The sequence below is a fragment of the Cyanistes caeruleus genome, chromosome 27 (genome assembly GCF_971803275.1).
Source record: "Cyanistes caeruleus chromosome 27, bCyaCae1.hap1.1, whole genome shotgun sequence".
NCBI lineage: Eukaryota > Metazoa > Chordata > Aves > Passeriformes > Paridae > Cyanistes > Cyanistes caeruleus.
Genome location: NC_141727.1, coordinates 3,329,696 through 3,349,052, shown reverse-complemented (window position 1 = coordinate 3,349,052; position 19,357 = coordinate 3,329,696). Strand labels below are relative to the sequence as shown.

Below are 19,357 nucleotides of genomic sequence, written 5' to 3'. Positions count from 1 at the left end.
CTGTGTAGCTCTAAACTCAAAATATTGGCAGTGTCTGTCATTGATGGGTTGAGAACAGTTACATAAGAAAACCATTAGGAATCCATGAGACAAACACAAGGTATTGCACTTGGGATAGTATAAACTAATGCTTTCTTTTTCTTTTTAGGAGAACACCTGGCTATGAGATTCCTGAAGGCTAAAGGTAGGTTGGTATAAGCAATTGAATCTTTCCTAGAACTTCTGGAACTTTGAATTCTAGCTGCTTTCAATGTTCATATTTTATTGCTGGCTCACCACACAGCGGGAGGGGGTCATAGAGAATAAAGGGACACTAATACATTAAAGCTTGTTGATTTTTTTTTATTAGGGATGAAAACTGGAAAATGAGGTTAGAACAGCAAAATTGTTTTATCTATTGATTATAATACTAACGATTATAAAAAGGCAGATCTAATTAAATGTGTGCTTCTTATTTCTGGTTATTGAACAGAGATTTGATGATAGTTTTAAAGAACACTGTGGAAAACATACAGTTAATGCTGATAGAGTGAAGCAGAAAATATATTGCATGTCTGCAAGGAATGAAGTGCCAACTTTGTCTTATCTAAAAGATTCTTAGTACAAAGCCAAATGCTTTATCACTTCATACAAAAGAATAAAATTATTTATCCATTTTGGCTTGGAGCAAATGGATCCTTTGCCACATCAGATTGTGCCTCATATCTTCTCTTCAACTTCCTTAACGTGGGATGCAACAACCTTTCCATCTACCACTTCTTCGACAATTGTCTTGATCTTTCTCGTTTTGGTTGGATCTAAACATCGTGAACAAAACAAAAAATATTTATCAATGTATTAAAAATGTATTTATCAATGTATTAAAAATGATCAACTAAAGCAGCGCGTGCCCGCTTTTCCTTTCCAATTGGCTTCTGATTTTAATGAACTCTATGATACAGTTAAACAGGATAACATATATTATTGGAGTTATAAGAATGACTTTAGAAACAAAATTTTATTCCATCAAGTTCTACCTACCTTGGGAAGAGTCCAGTGATTGTGTTTGAGATTTGGACCCTGTCAGGGATGAACTTTCAAATGTAACTCCCTGTCCACCTCCCCTGAAAGGGAATCAGAGACATGCACTATTGCAGGGTGTTAATAGGATCAGGATAAATTCTCTTTTCTTGGTGACATTGATAAATTATTTAAACGGTGAGCAGAATGGCTCACTCTCCTCAGTCACAGTGATATTTCAGATCACTGTTTGTGCCTTACTGTCTCTTGGAGAATGTTCCACTTATTTCACCTCGTATTTTCCTGGAAAGGATTTTGCTACAGAAAATAAACCCAAGGAGATACTTTGTTCCTTACACAAACTCGCCATCCAGCAGGCGCCTGTAGGTTTCAATCTCCATTTCCAGACGAGTCTTGATGTCTAGGAGCTGTTGGTACTCCGCGTTCTGGCGCTCCATGTCAGCTCTGACCTGGAAAAGCTGGGACTCCAGGTTCCCGATCTGCATTTGGATTTGTGACAGCTGAGCGCAGTAACCACCTTCCGTTTCTGCTAAAGTGTCTTCCAGGGATTTTTTCTGTGTAAGGATATTAAATAATCTCTGGTTAAGGAAAACATCTCTTTACAAAACCAACTGAAGTAGTTTAAGGGAGTGAGCACAGCTGCATTACTTAGAAGGTTTTATTTTCTTTTTGAAAGCACCAGTTTGAAAATGGTCCCTTGTCACTTCCCTAAATGTGATGTAAAAACTCATCTGCTTTGTGACATGCTCTTTATAATCCAGTTAGCTATATTACTGCTATTTAGGAACTAAAAGAATATAGGATTTAATCGGAAATAAATGCAAATCATCAATTCTATGGAATAGGATTAGGTCTAAAATGACTTTTGAAGTTGCCGAATTGGCTCTGAGCAGTCAACAGCTTCCCAGAACATACCATGGCAAGCTGAGACTGCAGCTCTATTTCCAGGCTCTGGAGAGTCCGTTTTAAATCTGTGATCTCGCTCTTTCCCGACTGAAGCTGCTCAGTGTTGGTGGAGATTTCCCTTTTCAGCTCCCCGCTCTGAAATGACAAGGAAGAATAGGGTGTAATTTTACAGTTCCAAGTATTGAACTAATTTTCCCATGCATTTTGCTCAGTTGGCTCTCTCTGGTTGTTACTTTTTCATTGAACCACGCCTCAGCCTCTTTACGGTTTTGCTCGGCAATGACTTCGTACTGTCCCCTCATATCATTCAGAAGCTTGGTCAGGTCAGTCCCTGGAGCAGCATCCATTTCCACGCTGACTTGGCCAAATTCACTGCTTTGAATGCCCTGAAGCTCCTGGAGAGATTGAAAATAAAGAGAAGGGTCTGTTAATAGAAGACAAAATAGTACTACCAAAATATATGTAAAGAAATATATATAAATTCTGTTTCAACAAGGATCTGTAACTTGTTTCTTGCACTCTTTCACTTAGCAAACTCAAAAAATAACAGCAAACAAAACCTGTAATGAAACCCAGGACCTGGTTTAAATAAAGGAGTAATTCGATGTTTCACAATTTCATGTGTCTTGTTATGAATTCACAAAGGAAAAAAATAACCTCTTCATGATTCTTCTTGAGATAAGCCAGTTCTTCATTCAGGCTTTCAATCTGCATCTCCAAATCTGCCCTGGTCATGGTCAGCTCATCCAGGACTCTGCGCAGGCCATTGATGTCGGCCTCCACACTCTGCCGAAGAGCCACTTCATTCTCATATCTATGCATAAAGGGATTAAATATTATTTTTTACATGGTCAGTGAGGTCAAATGTAAACTATTAATGTGCGTTATTTTAGCTTTAATATGAAAACTTAATACACATAATTATTATAATATTGTTTAATAATTATATTACAAGTATTCTACAAGGAAAGATATTTTTAATACCAAAGAACTTTTTCCTTAAGTTATTAGTAGGAGTTTTTGTAGCATTAAGATATCCTTACTTCACTCTGAAGTCATCAGCAGCCAGTCTGGCATTATCAACCTGCAGAATGATCCTTGCATTGTCGATGGTTGCATTGATGATCTAGAATACAGTGTTCAGAGAATGATGTTACAGCCCAAAGGCTTCATGGCTTAATAATGGCTTTAAACTTTGTGTTCTACAAGGGTTTGTAGAACTGAAATCCAACACTGCCTTCTCCTTTATTCAGATTAGACAAATCACTGTGTGACACAACTACAGAACAGCTTTAATGTACAGGAAAAATTCAGCACATGTCACCAATGCAAGGTGACAGAGGTCACTGCAAGTGTCAGTACCAAAGGTACTGATAAATGTGCTCTTGGTTACTGAAAGAAATTTGTTATTTTCATTCATACTATTAAGTGAGTTACAAATTTAAAGATACAAAAAAATACATTGCCTTGCTACCTTGTTTCGAAGATCTTCAATGAAGGGGTAGAATTTACTGTAGTCATTCCCAGATCCAGGGGTGCCAGTGCCAGGGCCACTTTTCTCATACCACTCACGGATTTTGCGCTCCAGCTCGGTGTTGGCATCCTCCAGAGATCTCACTTTGTCCAGATATGCAGCCAGACGGTCATTGAGGTTCTGCATTGTCTCTTTTTTTGAGCCAGAAAGAATGCCACCATCACCAGCACCAGCAGGGCCAAACCCACCTCCAAAACCTGTCCCTAAGCCACCACCAAAGCCACTTCCAAGAGCAGCACCTGAGCTGCTGCCAAAACCACTTCCCAAACCTCCCCCAAACCCACTGCCCAAACCGCTTCCATAGCTACCACCCAAACCACCTCCAAAGCTCCCACCAAAGCCGCTGCTTAAGCTGCTTCCATATCCTGCACCTGCACTGCCCCCAAAGCCCCCACCGAAGCCAGAGCTTGAACCCAAAACAGAAGCTGCGCCAAACCCTCCACCAGACCCCCCACCAAACCCAAGCCCACTGCCACCAAAGCCTCCTCCACCACCAGAACCAGACGTCCTCAGAGATCCCCCTCCAAATCCACTCCGAGAGGAGAATTGCCGGGACCCGCCGCTTGTGCGCACGGAAAGGGCCATGGTGCTCGAGGTGCCTGGATCTGCCCCGTGGAGGATACAACAGAGAGTAGGGCAGAACAGGAGCAGGGTCAGCTTTATAGAGGGACAGCAGTGGGTGTTTCAGGAGGAGTCCCCACCTCCTGGGGAGAGCTCTCACTCTCTCCTTCCTGTTTGGAGGAGATGTCAGTTTAGTATGTTCTGACCAACTGAAATGATATGTGCCAACTGAAATTGCCAATGGGAGTGGAAATCTGGTGCCCTCCAGGTATTTGTACGAGGGGAAATGGGTGGAGTGGAGCTGAGATATCACAATTGTGTTCTGCCATGTGCAATGGAGCACAAGAAGTTCTTTTTGCATTTAAATCCCTCCTAAATAATTGTTTTGTCATTGCAGATTCAGTGCTTCCTGCATTTGGGGCTGTTCTTACAGGAGTTTGCTAAGTCAGCAGAGTGATCCCTTTGATCCCTGCTTCTCAGCCTGTGTGACAGGAGTGCCTTTCTTTTCATAATGCTCTTCTGGCAGGAGCCTCTGCTGGATTAGTGCTCATGGGTGCTTGATAGGAAGTAAGAAAAGTGACCATCAGGTGTCCTAGGGCACATAGATGTTCAGTGAACTGAAAAGTGATCATTAATATGAAAATATAAATATACCAAATAAGATTTGGAATTGGGTTTATGCCCTAACCCTTTAATCATTGAAATACCTCAGAGTGGTATGCTTATAGTCTGTATCATATAGTCTATGGCCTATGAGAGTTTGCATTTTGGAGCTGGGAACTCACCATTGTGTCTGCTAAATAGTTTGCTGTTATCTCAAAATAACAAACCTGATTTCTGTATTTGGTGCTTTTTATAATACAAGTCTAAAGATCAAATGTAGTGCTTCTGGGTGCAGGTTTGGGCATGGGAACCCTTCCAAGCCAGTATGATTTTCTTTTGAAGTTATTTTGATAAATGGAAAATTATTTTTCCTTTGTCCTGACTTAATTATATCATTGGATTTGTCAATTTAAATGCGTTAATTTTTGATTTATCCACACCCAGGAGCATGGGGTGCTTTTGGGGCATAAAAGAGCGGAAGATCAAAGGTGTAAGTAAAGCATTTCTGTGGAAATGAGCTGATAGCCTGGTCTCAGTGACTCGGGGCAGTGAAAGCAGAGGATTAATTCTTTGGCAGCTGTTTATGTTCAGTACATAGCTCTGGACAGGTGAGGTTTCATAGGGAAGAGCTTTGTGTGTTTATGTTCTCAAGAGGAAAATGTAAACTTCTGGGACTGAGAATCCAGGTGTGGCACAGGGGCCTCCGTATGGGACAGGGAACGTTATTGGCACAGAAAGGTTTGAGAGAGAGGGAGATCATTTCAAATATATTCTTCTTGATAAAATATCTTGGCTTGCTGTAGTCCCTGGTGATATAATCATTCACAGAATGTGAAAAATATCAAAAAGGCTTCTTCAATTTATTTTTTCATGTTAATATATTATGAAAAGCAAATTGACACTTCATAATTATTTGAAAATCAGGTTTTAATGAAGTGAAGCTGCTTTATGTTTGAGTGGGAGTTCACATTCAGAAAAGGTGTGCTGAACTGATGTCTTAATGCATTTTAAAACCTAATACTTCCATTTTTATCTGTGTTGGAAGCAATTATACATTCATATCAGGCTGATTTGATTTTTTTTCATCAAGGTACTTAGTCACTATGTAAGTTAACCCAAAGTCTTCTATGTTTTGACTTACAGAATTTTATTAATGCTCCCCCACAAAAACAGTAACAACAACAAAATATTTGATATTTTGATGTTTTTTAATCCTTCTGGTGTTTAGGGTGAATTAGATAAGATTCTTTATAAATCTTTTATTTTTGGCATCTGCTCCAGGGAACTCAGAGGCATCTTTTCTGCTGGTGCCATTTACATCTTTTCTTCAATCTCTTTGACCTGAGAGGAGACAATCTTGCCATCAACCACCTCCTCAACTATTGTCTTGATCTTCTTAAATTTACTTGATTCTGTTAAGGAAATTGAAAAGAGAAGTAATTTAATACAAAGTTCACTGACAGAGTAATATTGCTGCAGTAGTAGCAGTCAATGAGGAAATATCAAAATGCATCTTCAGTCCTCAGGTCCTTGAGGCAAACTTTTGCAGTGTGCTGCTCTTTTGGATATTGAGTATGTTGCCCATAGACTGTAGTGGACACTGTGTTCAGTAACTCTCTAGTGCTCGTGATAGTTTTGCTTCAGTTTAGCACTGACTTGTAGACATAAAGCCTTGGAATAGACTTACACCAAATTGGAAATTTTTGCTATGAAACTGGATATGTTACTTAGGAGCCTCAGTCTCCCTGTGCAGCCAGTAGGGAGAAGCACATGCTTCTGCAGCTCTCCAGAGGGGAATTCAGTAATTCTCTGTTGTTCTTTTGGCTCTCTGATGACTCACAGAATCACAGAATGGGTGAGTCTGTGATTTTACACTGGGCACCTGATTGTATATATAAACTCAGGTTTGTATAGTCCCCATACAGTTGATTACTTTCTTGATGTGATATTCCACTGGCTGATTGCCTGCTCTGAAGCTGTTGTTTTATATAAGGCTACTTCATTCCATAGTATTTCAATAGGCAGCCATCCAAACTGAAGGAAGTTGGTGGGACATACCTTTTTCAGTCTCTGTTGTCGATGTTATCACTTCCAAATGCCTGTTCAAATTAGAAATTAGAACATGTAAATATATGGCAACTCATGTATTGAAGAAACATCCTTGTGCATTTCCTATGTGTTTGATCAGGACAGCTAATCCCCTTTCATCAAGACATTTAGTCAGGAGATAACTCTGTAAAATGAGTTCTCTCAGTTAAAGTGAAACTTGTTAAGCATAAGCTGTAGGTGCAATTAATCTGCAATGCCAGGACTTCACCTCACACAGGTACACCCAATCTAGTTCCTGAACAGGTAGAATCTGGAGGGAAGTTCCACTCTTTGCTTAACCCACGTGGACAGGTTGATAGAAAACTGCATTAGTGTTGTTCCTGGCATGTAAACATCTACCTGACTCCCCAGCTCACAGAGTGACAGTCTGTAGGCTGGGAGAGCCCACCTCAAAATTCCACAGCAGCCTTAGCAGCCCAGCCTGAACAGCAACCTGCTCTGATTGTGTGGCTGAGAACTGGGCAATGGGCTTGCCCACCCCAAAGCAGCTGGAAAGAGGCAGATCTGACACAAAACCCAAACCAAAATGCAAGGCCATGTGTGTGCTCACCCGCTTTCCTCTCCCTCTAGCAGCCGGCGGTACGTGGCGATCTCCATCTCCAAGCGAGTCTTGACATCCAGCAGGGTGCTGTACTCATTGTTCTGAGCTTCCATGTCAGCTCGGAGCTGCCTCAGCTGAGCCTCCAGACTGGAAATTGCTCCCTGTATCTGGTCAAGCTGGTAACTGTACCGTGCTTCTGTTTCAGCCACAGAGCCTTCCAGGGTCCGTTTCTATAGTCCATGGGAAGAACAGTGACATATTATTTAGAGGATACATTTTTCTGTTGAAATAACATTTTGATTGCCCCTCATTCCTCTATTTATCTGTGTAACTCCCTGCTATCCACAGTGCTTATTTTGCTTTTTGTTATTTACCATGGTCAGCAGGGACTGTAATTCCAGCTCCAGGTTCTGATAGACCTGTCTCCGTTCCGTGATCTCTTTCCTTTGGACCTCCAGCCGTTCAACATTGAGGGCAACTTCCTGGTTCAGTTCTACTGTCTGGAATGAGGAATGGAGGGACTGTGAACTGCAGCCAGGCATGACCGAGGTTCTTACTGGTGTTTAAGCAGTTGACTTTACCTGCTTTTCAAAATGTTCTTTGGCTTCTTGGCGGTTCTTTTCTGCCATTTCTTCATATTGCTTTCTCATGTTTTCCATAATAGCTGCGAGATCAATGCCAGGAGCAGCATCCACTGCCACGTTCACAGAGCCGCTCGCCTCTTTGCGCAGCCTGTCACGGTCCTGCAGCAATGGGGACTGTGTTAGCACTGGCTGCTGGCAGCTGGCACTCTTGGGCACTGGACACAAACTCAACATCTAGGACTAATCCTTAATAGTAGCTTGGGGCAAGACAACTTAATCACTTTGTAAATACTGTTTAGTGCACTTCATCTTGGAACAGTTTGCTTACTTTATGGCAATAAATGTTATATCATAGATAAATGTATCATAAAAATTATTTCCTCAAAACTGAACCTGTGGAATGAGGGCAGAAGTTATGGCTCCCATTCGCATACTTTTTGAGGTAGCAATTCCTGAATCATACATTTTTCTTAGAGGATACCTTCGCTCCTCCATTTCTGGAATGGAGGAGTGTTCAGCCCTCGATTCCTGACAGCTTGAATGTCCCTTAGGGCCACGTATGGTTACGCTGCTTCCAGGAAGGATAGAAATGTTCCCTAGTGAGGTTGTGTTTGCCACTCAAAACCCCTTTCCCTGGCAGTGGTCAGCTGCTCTCACCTCCTCGTGGTTCTTCTTAAGGAAAACAAGTTCCTCTGTTAGATTCTCAATCTGGGACTCCAGGTCAGCATTTGTCAGAGTCAGGTCATCACGGACACGGAGCAGTCCGGTGATGTCACTCTCCACGCTCTGCTTGAGCAGGTGTTCGTTCTCAAACCTGTACAATGCAGTGCCTTTTGTCATCATTGGAATGCAACAGTTTGGAGTAAATGTTAGAATCACTAACTACCACAGTCATTGTGAAATTTTCATTAAACTTAAAGCTGGAAAATGTTCACTCCTTGGCATCAGTTCCAGTAAGTGGAAGCTTTCCTAAATAAGGGGAGCATGAAAGAGAATTGATATAAAATCCTGGAACTTACTTCAGCCTAAAGTCATCAGCAGCCAGCTTGGCATTGTCGATCTGCAGGACAAGCCTGGAATTTTCCATCTGGGCAGCAGAAATCTAAAGGGAATGGTGGACAAGCAATGAAACTTTGCATAGAAATTTACACTTGATCTTTTCCTGGGAATGCATACTGTTAGTGGGCTTCATCCTCCTTCACTTCAGCTGTCTGTTGGTCTGCTGGCTTTAAGCTAAAATCCATTTGAAGTGCATGAAAATAATTAGGGATGTCCAAAAGACAAGTTGTCCTGCCATAAAATAAGAATATCAAATAGTTGGGATGAACTGCTCTCTGAAGGGATCTGCTTTTAGATGTTGAGAAGTAGAACTGATAAAAAATAAAAGGGAAAAGACTGAAGGAAGTTCTGGAAACATGATTTGACAAGCCTTTCAGTTGATTGTTTGGAATATTTTATTGTTTCCAGTGGTAATTTACTATTTTAAATAGTGGTCTTTAATTTTATTCTGAGTGTTTGCTCTTCTTTTCTGAAAAAAACACTTTGAAATACACTATTGCTAAACTATATTTAAATATGTAGATTACCATTAATACTTTCTCTAATTAAAGCCATCTAAGACAAATATCATAGAACTAATTAATTTTGAATCACAAATTTTTCAGGTATGAGATTATTCACAACTGCAGATATATATCTGGCATTGCAAATGATCTGTCACCTATTTCTAGCTGATCAAAAATAAACTTCTTCCCATCTAGGCCAATTACAATTTGGAAAAGTACATTTTCTACAACAGATTATTCTCTATCTCACTGATGATTGCAATTCCTATATTTATGGAGGACTCTAGGATCTCTTACCTTATTTCGGAGCTCTTCAATTGTTTTGAAGTAGGAGCTGTAGTCCTGCCCTGTGCTTACGGTGTTCTTTTCGTACCATTCCCTGATCTGCATCTCAATCAGGGAGTTTGACTTCTCCAGTGAGCGCACCCTCTCCAGGTACGCAGCCAAGCGATCGTTCAGGTTTTGCATAGTTGATTTTTCGCTGCCAGCCAGCAGCACATCGCTCCCAGTGATGCTGAGCTGGAGGCTCCCTCCAAGGCCTTGGCCAGAGCTGGTGCTGGTTGATATGCGGGTGCCATAGCCCCCAGCTCCCCCGTAGACACTGGGTGCCTGGATCTTCTGGATGGACATTTTCCTGGAGGTCACACTACTGACACTGGGTGCAGAGGGCTGGACACGGCTGCCCGTACTCCACTGGATGCTGCGGGTGGAGAATGCCATTTGTGCTCTTTGTCTTCTGGACTGAAGCAGGTAAATCAGCACGGAGAGAGACAGCAGTGAGCAGCTGAGTGTGCACTCTGCACCTTTATACAGGTCCAAGAGGAAGCACAGTGCCTGGAAACCCCACCTATGTTGACACAGAGTGTCACTGGTATCAGCACAAAGAGCACACAGGATATTGCTCCCCCTCCCCATAATTTGAAGGGATTCTCATCTGTTCATCTGTGTTTGAGGAACACTCCCCGGGTAGTTTACTTGCTTTGTTATTTTGTATAACAGATAAACAAAAAATGATCTGTTGAATCATTTATAACCATGTACCTGCAGCCAACCTGCTCTGTAGCCCTTTGGAACAAATGAGTAGGTTCTAAGCCCCCTACGCAGTGCATGAATTTAAAATGTGAGTTGCCTGTATGTGACAAGAGACTTAAAATATTTATATTTCTGTTGAGTAAGCAATAACTTGGGCCTCAGGACAGTCTAGAACAGTGTATAAATTATTAGAAAGAAGGCAGCCTTACTACTGTGTGAATTCATTTCATAGAAAACACAAACCAACATCTGCACTGCCAGTGAAGAGTGGAGGCTGTTGCCATCAGTTTGCATTGAATATGCATTCATCTGGTATTAGAAAACCCTTGCAAGTGGAATTCAAGCTTTCAGTACAGCTGAGATTGAGTGGGAAGGGTATTTCTTTGTCCTTAAGTGAGGTAGGAGGAATGAGAATATTGGAAACCCTCAGAGCCCACTGTGTTTCACATGTGAGATGCTGAGGTCCATAGAGTGGCAGGAAGTGTTGAGTTCCAGCTTCCAGCAGAATGAGCCTCCAGCCCTCCTGTGTGGCTGAAGTTGAAGCAAAACAAGTTGCCCTCCTGCCTCATCAGAAACAACCAGCTAACAAGTGCCACGCTGAGGGGTCTGTCCCCAACCCAGGGGCTGTGGTCATTAACAGGAAACCAGCTGCCTTTCCATGGTATGAAGAGACTCAACAATCCTACAGCTGATGGTGTGGGGGAGGCTCCTGGACTGACTGTGCTGTACTTGAGACAGAAAGTGCATGGAGAATTTGTAAAGCAAGGGAAGGACCTGATGGCATTACCTGAGGGGTTGTTAGTGCTGCAGGAGAGCAGGTGTCAGGTGTGTGTTGGGACAGTGTGGAGGTGTAGCTCCTGGGGCATCGCATTGACAGTGCTTATGTGTGTTACTGATGTCAGGTAGAACAATGAACACACATGGCTTGGCTAGTGAGAGCAGCTGCTCTATGTACTCATCTCCCACCTTGGGGCAAGGAAATTGGTGAGACATGGAGCTTTTGAGGCATTGAACTGTGTTTTGGAGGCACCTTCAGCTTTCTGAGAGCACCCAACCCGGAACAGTTGGATATTAGAGAATGCCCAATATATTAGGGAATCAGTACTGCCAAGTTTTTAAGTTACTGTGCTAGGGATTAGTCTAGCTGGTCGTGGCTCAAGGCAGAGTTAAACTGTTGTACTTGGCTGTTCTGGAAACACAGCTTCCAAATCAAAGCAATCAGTGTGCAGGGCAGGATTTTTATTTTTTTTTTTCCTAGGAGGATGCTGTGGAGTGTCTTTGGACCTTGAACTTCTTTGGGTGCAACTCGTAATAAAAAAACCTTTATGAGATGTAAAACCAAAGTACGCTGGCCATATTTGATGTGTCATTAGAGACATTCAGGGTGTGCTATTTTTTGAAATTATTGAAATTATTTGGGCTGAGTAAGAATTACTCATTTTAATAGAGCAGAGTCTATATCTTTAGACTGTAGGAGGAGTACAGAAGAGATCCTGCTGTTCCTACATCCCTTGGCTCTATATCTCACTGCCTAGATCTCTGCAGGATTGTGTGTCACTCTATTTAAGAGCAAACATTCTGCTTTGTCTTCTCAGTATTAAAATTAGTTTCCATGTTACCTTGGTGATATTTTTTTCTAAACATCATTTGGAGGTTCTATTTTTTCATTTAGTGAGGAAATGAAAAAAGAAGTCAGTGATCTGAAGTAAGGTGAGCATCAGACTTAGATCAGATTTGCCTTGTGTCATGGCTCTGCTGCTTTTGTTCAAGCTGAACCTCCAGCAATTATTTTCCTCATGACTATTCAGCAGAAGCATCCAACATGTATGCAAGAGGAAGCAAGAAGCAATGGCATCGTGCAAACCCAACGTGAAAAGATGCAAGACAGAATTTTCTTAGTGTTCTTTTTATTCTTATCCCTCAATTGTTTACTGACAATTTCTCTGGTCTTATAATTTTATATATGCTTCTATCCTCCCCCAAAATCTAGAATATTTGCAAGAATACTTGCTAGGATTAGGATAGATTCACATCAGAGGTGGGGTTTGCTCCTGGTTTTGGTCCAGTACACTTTTTTCCATGACATGTGTCACAACTGGTTGTATCAATGACTGGAAACTGCCAGAGGGAGCTGTGAAGCTGCAGCCATGGCAGTGACAGGAGGGCAAGGCACCAGCTGGGCTGGAGGGCAATGGACTCCTCAAGGCATCAGCTGGGAGTGGCTATCGTGTCCTCCACCCCTGGACTATGCCCAGGAATTAATCTGCAAGAACACGGGCTGCCTAATTTTTATTTATTTTATTTTACTGGTTGGGAGAATAAGTTATCTAAATAGATATTGGGCAACCTAGACGTGTTTTGTCCATTACTGCAGTTTTGGTCAGCATTAACAGTTTGCTGCTGCTTTAGCTCAGCAGAGCAGTTTCAGCTCCAGACTCAAATGTGGGAGCTGTAGAGGACAGTCTGTGGGTTCAAGGGTAGCACTTCCCTTCAGTGACGTGCTTGGTCAGAGTAGATTGCCTATAGACATAATAAAACATTTATAGCAACACTAATGAATTGTTTGATTTCATGAAGAAATGTCACCTGTGTGACAGAAGTTTAATGTGCATTAGAGGGCCATGGAGATAAGTTCTGCAGGGCTCTGATAATGTGGATGCCATTCCATCTGACTCACCTGTGCTAACCAGCCATGGGCAACCAGTCTGGAGAGTTCAAGGAAAAAAGACACACCCAGCTGTGGGTCTGCGTTTTTGCTGCCTTTAGGTAGAACAGATGCTTTTCTTTTGGCTGACATAGAGACTGAAATAAAGCAAAGTTTTTAATTCAGTCTGTAGAGATGATCCATTCTAGGAGTGAAATTCAACACCCTTTTGTTGGTCCCTGTGTTTGGGTTTAGCATCATAAGAGTTTGATTCTGGAAGATCTACACTGAAGTCCTGAAAGGACATCGCTGTGCAAAGTGCATTCAGGAAAGATGCATTCTGTGTTCAATGTTCCAGCCTTATTCCAATATTCAGCATTTCTGGGTCTGAGATATTCCCCTCCTTCTTTTCTTAACTTCTTTGCACTTAGCTTTGCGCCTCCTGTTAATGCCAATGACCGTGAAGCCTACTCTCTCCAAAGAGCAAAGCAAGGTGTTTTGTGCTTTGCTGAATGGGATCAGAGGAAGGTTCTGGATGATGTCACCAACTCAGCTGGATTCACCTAAACCCTGAACATTTGCAGCTCAAGATCTTACACTGTCTGTCTCATGTATTTTTCCCCCCCCTCATTTCCCTCTCCTTTTTATCTTTTGTCCAATGAAAATATCTCAATCACCAAACCACTGCACCTTATTTCTTTCTGCCTGGAGCTTTGACCAGAGGGGTAAGTTAAAACATTGCATATTTATGGTACTTAGAGAGGTGTTCCAGCTCCTGGAGTGGTGTGTGAGGCAGTGTGTGGGTTCCATCCCTCCCCAGCCACAGGTGGAAAATGAAAGTCAGGAGCTGCCTTTCCTGTCTCGGCTGCTCTCCTTGAGCAGAATCAGATCTCAGTGCCAACAAAAACAGCTCCAGGCCACACAAACGAACCTTCTCTTTTTTCTTCCCCAAAAGTGCCATTAAGATCAGCTCTTAATCTGCCAGGACTGCTGGCAGATCTCTCTCCCTTGGAAAAACCCTGCGCAACTGAAGTGTCAGGGGAATGAGAAAACCAGTGAACTGGAGAGAATTTCAGCCTACTGACTCTCTCAGTTCCATAATGCTGGAGTAGTAAAAAATATTGTATATTTCTGTGATTCAGGAGGCAAGTACAATTTTCATGGCCCTGTGCAAGTATAGGTACACACTGATTGTACACTAAAAAATATGTATAAACACGTATCATGTGTGTCATATTGTGTAGACTTTTTGTCTAACTTTAAAAAAAAGTTCTTGAGGTTCTGGGGAGCTCACTTGTGTTACGCTTGGAGCTCCCAAATCAGAAGAAAAACTCAATTTTTCCCCGGGGTAAAATTGCACTCATAATGCCAGGAGGTGCCTAGGCAGAGGCACAGCTGCAGTTTCTTGTCTGGGGACTGTTCTGGATTATGATCCTTTCAGCGCATCCCAGCGATCCCACGGCAGCCCCCTCCTAGAGTTTGTACAGGAGCAATCTGCGGGCTGCTTGGAACCCAAAATACCCTCCCAGGCTCAAGATCTGTGTCAGGAAAGCACATACCAAAAAACCAAATAAAGGAAACAGGCCGAAAATCCGTCTCCATACCCCCCTGGAACAATTCTGGAGCTGTTAATAAGGTTCATTGCACAAATACTGCAGCAGAAATTTCCGGTTAGAAGTTGTTCCCCAGCCGCAGGAGCCCCCGAGGAGCGGCAGGAGCAGGGACAGGCACCGGGCTCCGTGCGGATCTGCCAGGTTGTCACTAGAGGCCACCACCGGCCTTCAGAACGGAGCTGCCCCAGCCCTCCCCGTGCTGAGCACCGCGGGACAATCCGTGCGGAACTTCAACGAGAGAATAAAATTTACGGATTACATAACAAAATATCTCATATTATACGCTTTCCTGGCCCACAGGAAATTTAGTTTCTTGTCGCTCTTGTGGCCAAACGTTTAGAGGAATATTTCTCTTCAGAGCCATCAGCCATAATTAAGGAGTTCAGTGCTTTGTATGGAGTGGGTTTGGAAGCAATGGCAAGAAGAATGGGCTATCTTTCTAAATTCTAAATTAGTCTTTGAGAATAAGGAGTGTTCATTATCCTTTTGAATTACACCCTTTTATATGGCTGATGCTTGAGTATCTCAATTTTTAGGCAGCAATAGGCTGTAGACATTAAAGAAAAGGTTTATTTGGTTGTGTTTTTAAGGTTTTTGTTTTGTACAATAGCAGAGGATACATTCTCAGAATGTCTTGAGACTGTCTCTTGTGAGATTAACCTGGCAGCAGAGCCTGGGTGCTGGAATGGCTTTCAAAAATTAGTCATTGTTCTCATTAATAAGACATAAGAATGTGTTTTCTTTCCTGCACAGAGTAACTTTAATATCACAATTTCTGTCTGCTTGCAACAGTGTTACAGATTTCCTGCTTTGAAATCGTTCTGGCAAGAGTCACTCCCAGTTTTTTGTTTGATGCACTCAGTGTTTTATTTTCTCATATATTGGTTCAGGGGTGCAGAGCTGAGCCAAAGCTGGTACTTCTCTAAAGGCAGCACACCTTTAACTTCTGTTCCAAGGAAAAACTGTACTTAGTAGCTACTTCAGCCTGTTTGTTTCTCCATTTCCCTGCCTGCTCCAGCTAATTATGCCTCTTAATTGAAGCACATTTTTCCAAATTATATTCCTCATTTTTGTTGCTTTCTATAGAGCCTAATTACAACCCGTCACATTGACTCCTTTGGACTTGTCCTTAGGACATTGGAAAGCCAAAAAAATTTACCCCCGAAGTCTATATAGTTATTGAAAGTGTCTTTACCACAGCTGGTGTGATGATTTTGTGCCTTTAAGGTTCTGATGCATATTCAGCCATTCAAAAAGCAAATTAACATGTCCAGAAGAAGCAGCCCTGCACCTGCCTCACCATTAGGTCATATTTCTCACCTCCTGCCATAGGGACACTCCAAACTGTCTGACACCGGTACTTCTGCTTCATGGAATATTTTTACAGACAATTGGTTTGTGCCAGTCCTAGGTCAGGGGCTCAAGTAGGTCATTTCAGTATAGTCACACAATTAAAGATATCATAAAAGTACAGCTTGAAAAGAATCAAAAATTTTACAGAGGGTGGAATGATGAGGAAACAACACATGGTAAAACTTTAGTTGGGATTTCACCAAGCCAAACATCCAGGTAGAGTCAATAATTAAGATGCTTTTGCTGTATAATGCATGAAATGGGGGATCAGGGGGTGCAGCCCTCTCCAGCATTATTCCTTCCTTGCTTCTCTGTTTATAGATTCGTCCTTTTTCTAAATGATTCATACACAGGAACAGGCATCTCCTAGCAAAACTTTAGAAACCTTTATAGGTCAGGGTGTGGACATTGTGAAATGTTTTACCGGCTCTTCTACCTATTCTCTCTGCTTCAATAATCCATAGAACCCGTGGGCTTAGCAGTGCTATAAAGGCGAGATTTCTTTTCTTCTGTTTCTGAAATGACTTTGTTAATTTTGCATCTGCATTAACCAGGAAGTCAGAAAGCAAAAATTTTCGTTCTACAGATGTGGCTGTTGATAAATAAGGCTGAACCCCAGCAGTGTGGGGCCAGCTCCCCAGAAGAATGTGTGATTAATAGCACAAACCATGACTGCATTACCTCATCGCACACTTCTTCCAGGGGATCAACACTTCACTTACCAAAGCTGCCTATTGTAATACACCTTAATAAGTTTTAACATTTCTACAAGTGAAATGAGCTGTGACTCATGCCCAGGCTGGAGTGCAGTCAAGGCTCTTGGAAATCATGCTGAGGATTATTCCATGCAGGACTACCTTAAATGGCAGGTGAAACTGCGAGGAGCCGGTTGTGAACGCTGATGGTTTCAGCCTCCTTTTATAGGCTGAGTTCCTGTATCTTGTTGGTTTGCAGAAGTATTGTTGCATCATTCACTTAGACTGAGAAATGCTGTTCTCTCCTGCTCATGTTTCTTTGCTATCCTTTTCCGTTTATGGGAAATAAAGTTTATTCACTTGGTGAGTGTTGTTTTTAGTGATACTTCATATTTTTCAAATTGCACTTTCTTTGTGCCTGGGTCCATCACTTTCTTCATGTCAAAATGGCACTTCTGTGTGTATGGAATACTGAAGGAGAACAAATATGAGCTGGCAGAGTTCAATCAGTTTCAATACAATGAATTAACAAAGTCATTTTTCAAGCCATACATCATCACAGTCCTGAAATCAGAAACAGCACCACCTGTGCTCTTAAAGTCTCCCAAATACTACAAAGCTGCCAGAGCTGCCAGCACAGCGTTCTGCACAGGACTCATTTCAGTCGGGCTGTTGGCACAGGTGCATTGAAGAACATCATCAGAGTATGTGCAGGGTCCTGACCAGCCATAAACACTTGGAATGAATCAAGGGCTTTTTCTCTTCCGAGCCATCAGACACTGACAGGATTGCTGTGAGTGGGAAATGGCTCTTTGGGAAGTTGTATTATCTAATAACTGGGCTAAGTAGAAGCTGTGAAGTGACGGATTCTAATTTAGTGGCTCTCAGTGACTTTCTTTGCAGCCCTGAGCGATTTATGTCATCTCTTTTTCCAATTTCTCAGGCAATAAAATGGGAATGATAATACTGCCCCCATTCATTATCTCCCTGACTTCATCTCTCAGCGTGGTGTGAGAATGTGATGTTAACAGTGCATGCAAGTGGTAAATATTAGCATCATTATTTATTATTTAGGGTGCAGACCCACCCTAAATACATTTAGGAATGCATAGCTTATCCACCAGAGCACAAATTCAGAGGTAATGAGTAACCACCAGGTACCGGGCACACATGGCTGGTGACACAGTGTCACGAGCTGTTCAACACAAAGGAGATCTGCAGTTGTACAGAGCAATCTGAAGCTGTGAAAGGTTCTCCAGAAATAAGCATTTTTTACCAGAAACAAACAGAATATGGTGTAACGCCTATTTTAAGTTTAAGGACTAATTGTGAGCATGGTGCTGTGAGCTGTAGTGGTGGAGTGGAGTGGGAATTCTGCTGCCTCTCAGCAGAGAAGAACAGGAATTCTGCTGCCTCTTATCCAGCCCCTCTCAGACCACAGCTGAGTGTGACACAAGGCATGGGGAGCAGGTGTCACCTCTGCATGGTGAGGGGACACCAGGGCAGAGTAAAGCCAGAGACTTGCTCGGGAATGTGAAATAAGGGCAGGCGTGTTCCATAAGGCACTTCAATTATTTGCTTTTCCTTCTTTCTTGTAGTTCAGCACAATAACCCAGCACAAAGCACATACTTTCCTTTGATGTAGAAATAAGGGGCTACTTAGAAGCTTTTATAATTATTTGTGTCACAGCAATGTGGCTCAGCTATGTAAATCTGATAAATGAACATATCTTTAAATAACACAGAAAAGAAGACCTGGACACATTTTGTCCAGATGCTGCAAACACCAGGTCTGGCTTGTTAGATCTGGTAAGCCATAAGGAAGGACACTCTTAATTATCCAGGAGTTACTAATCCTGTATTACAAGTTTTACCCAGTTTAAAGAAACCATTAGGTAATCCATCCAATGCTTTTGGGATCTCTTTGTGCAACAAGGGTGGAGAGTTGGGCTGCGGGGGGCAAGGGGGGATCAGGAACTGGTTGGAACATGCCAGTAGCAGAACACAGTATGACAGAAGTGGACTTTGTTCAGTTTAATCTGCATTTCCTTTGAGATTTCCCCTTTCCTTTGTGAGCCCTGTTTCAAAGCAAAGCAGGTAACAGGAGCCCTTTTGTGAGAGTCCGTGGTGTGTGGGGATGACGGAACACGATGACAATGTCGCTCATGAATGCGAGACTGCCCTGGACACGCAGACGGTGACTTTGGAATGCAAATCCCTGACACACTCATTATATTCCATTTGGTCTTTCTTCCTTCTGCCTTACACCCTTCCTCATCTAAACATCCTAATGGTTTTTCTCTTCTCCTTGCCCAGATTTTATCTTTGCATAGCTCTATTGCTGTCAGGGTCTCGCTGCTGTCTGCTGCTGACTCGGGCATGAGAAAGGGAGAAAGCCTGAGTTTGTCTAAGTCTGACAGCTCTCCCTGATGTTAACATGCACTGTAAACACCAGTCTGGCCTGACTGCAGAACCCTTGACAGAGACAGTGAACATTAATTTCAGACCAAATAACTGAGATGGTTTTTTGAATTACCTGGGTCATCAAGAAAAAATGAGTGTCTGGAAAAGTACTTACAGGCTCTGAGGGAAAGTGA

The 19,357-nt window shown here is 42.3% G+C and overlaps 2 protein-coding genes and 1 long non-coding RNA gene across 5 annotated transcripts in view; 1 reads left to right on the top strand and 2 right to left on the bottom strand.

Annotated features, from left to right (window-relative positions):
• LOC111939977 (uncharacterized) overlaps nucleotides 1-19,357 on the top strand; it is a 32,431-nt gene that overhangs the window by 11,017 nt on the left and 2,057 nt on the right. For all 3 annotated transcript variants that reach the window (XR_015279564.1, XR_015279565.1, XR_002869400.2), the window contains one exon: nucleotides 149-184. This is a non-coding gene — a long non-coding RNA (uncharacterized LOC111939977). The remainder of the gene's footprint in view (nucleotides 1-148; nucleotides 185-19,357) is intronic.
• On the bottom strand, nucleotides 336-4,118 carry LOC111939971 (keratin, type I cytoskeletal 12-like). Its single transcript, XM_023942489.2, has 8 exons — nucleotides 3,401-4,118; nucleotides 2,970-3,052; nucleotides 2,584-2,740; nucleotides 2,160-2,321; nucleotides 1,936-2,061; nucleotides 1,357-1,574; nucleotides 1,021-1,103; nucleotides 336-797 (listed from the first exon to the last, which is right to left on the bottom strand). The coding sequence occupies exons 1-8, from the start codon at nucleotides 4,043-4,045 to the stop codon at nucleotides 700-702; spliced, it is 1,572 nt and encodes a 523-aa protein (XP_023798257.1). The 5' UTR covers nucleotides 4,046-4,118; the 3' UTR covers nucleotides 336-699.
• KRT20 (keratin 20) lies at nucleotides 5,814-13,274 on the bottom strand. The gene is made up of 8 exons (XM_023942467.2): nucleotides 9,721-13,274; nucleotides 8,878-8,960; nucleotides 8,516-8,672; nucleotides 7,856-8,017; nucleotides 7,649-7,774; nucleotides 7,284-7,504; nucleotides 6,683-6,723; nucleotides 5,814-6,036 (listed from the first exon to the last, which is right to left on the bottom strand). Exons 1-8 carry the CDS (start codon nucleotides 10,336-10,338, stop codon nucleotides 5,939-5,941), a joined length of 1,506 nt encoding a protein of 501 aa, XP_023798235.2. The 5' UTR covers nucleotides 10,339-13,274; the 3' UTR covers nucleotides 5,814-5,938.

Coding starts and splice junctions, on each gene's coding strand:
- LOC111939971 (XM_023942489.2), bottom strand. CDS start 4,045: ATGGCCCTTTCCGTGCGCACAAGCGGCGGGTCCCGGCAATTCTCCTCT. Junction 3,053..3,400: donor TTGAAGATCTTCGAAACAAG/GTAGCAAGGCAA, acceptor ACTGTATTCTAG/ATCATCAATGCAACCATCGA. Junction 1,575..1,935: donor TGCAGTCTCAGCTTGCCATG/GTATGTTCTGGG, acceptor ATCCTTACACAG/AAAAAATCCCTGGAAGACAC.
- KRT20 (XM_023942467.2), bottom strand. CDS start 10,338: ATGGGGAGGGGGAGCAATATCCTGTGTGCTCTTTGTGCTGATACCAGT. Junction 8,961..9,720: donor TTGAAGAGCTCCGAAATAAG/GTAAGAGATCCT, acceptor CATTCCCTTTAG/ATTTCTGCTGCCCAGATGGA. Junction 6,037..6,682: donor GACAACAGAGACTGAAAAAG/GTATGTCCCACC, acceptor TTTCCTTAACAG/AATCAAGTAAATTTAAGAAG.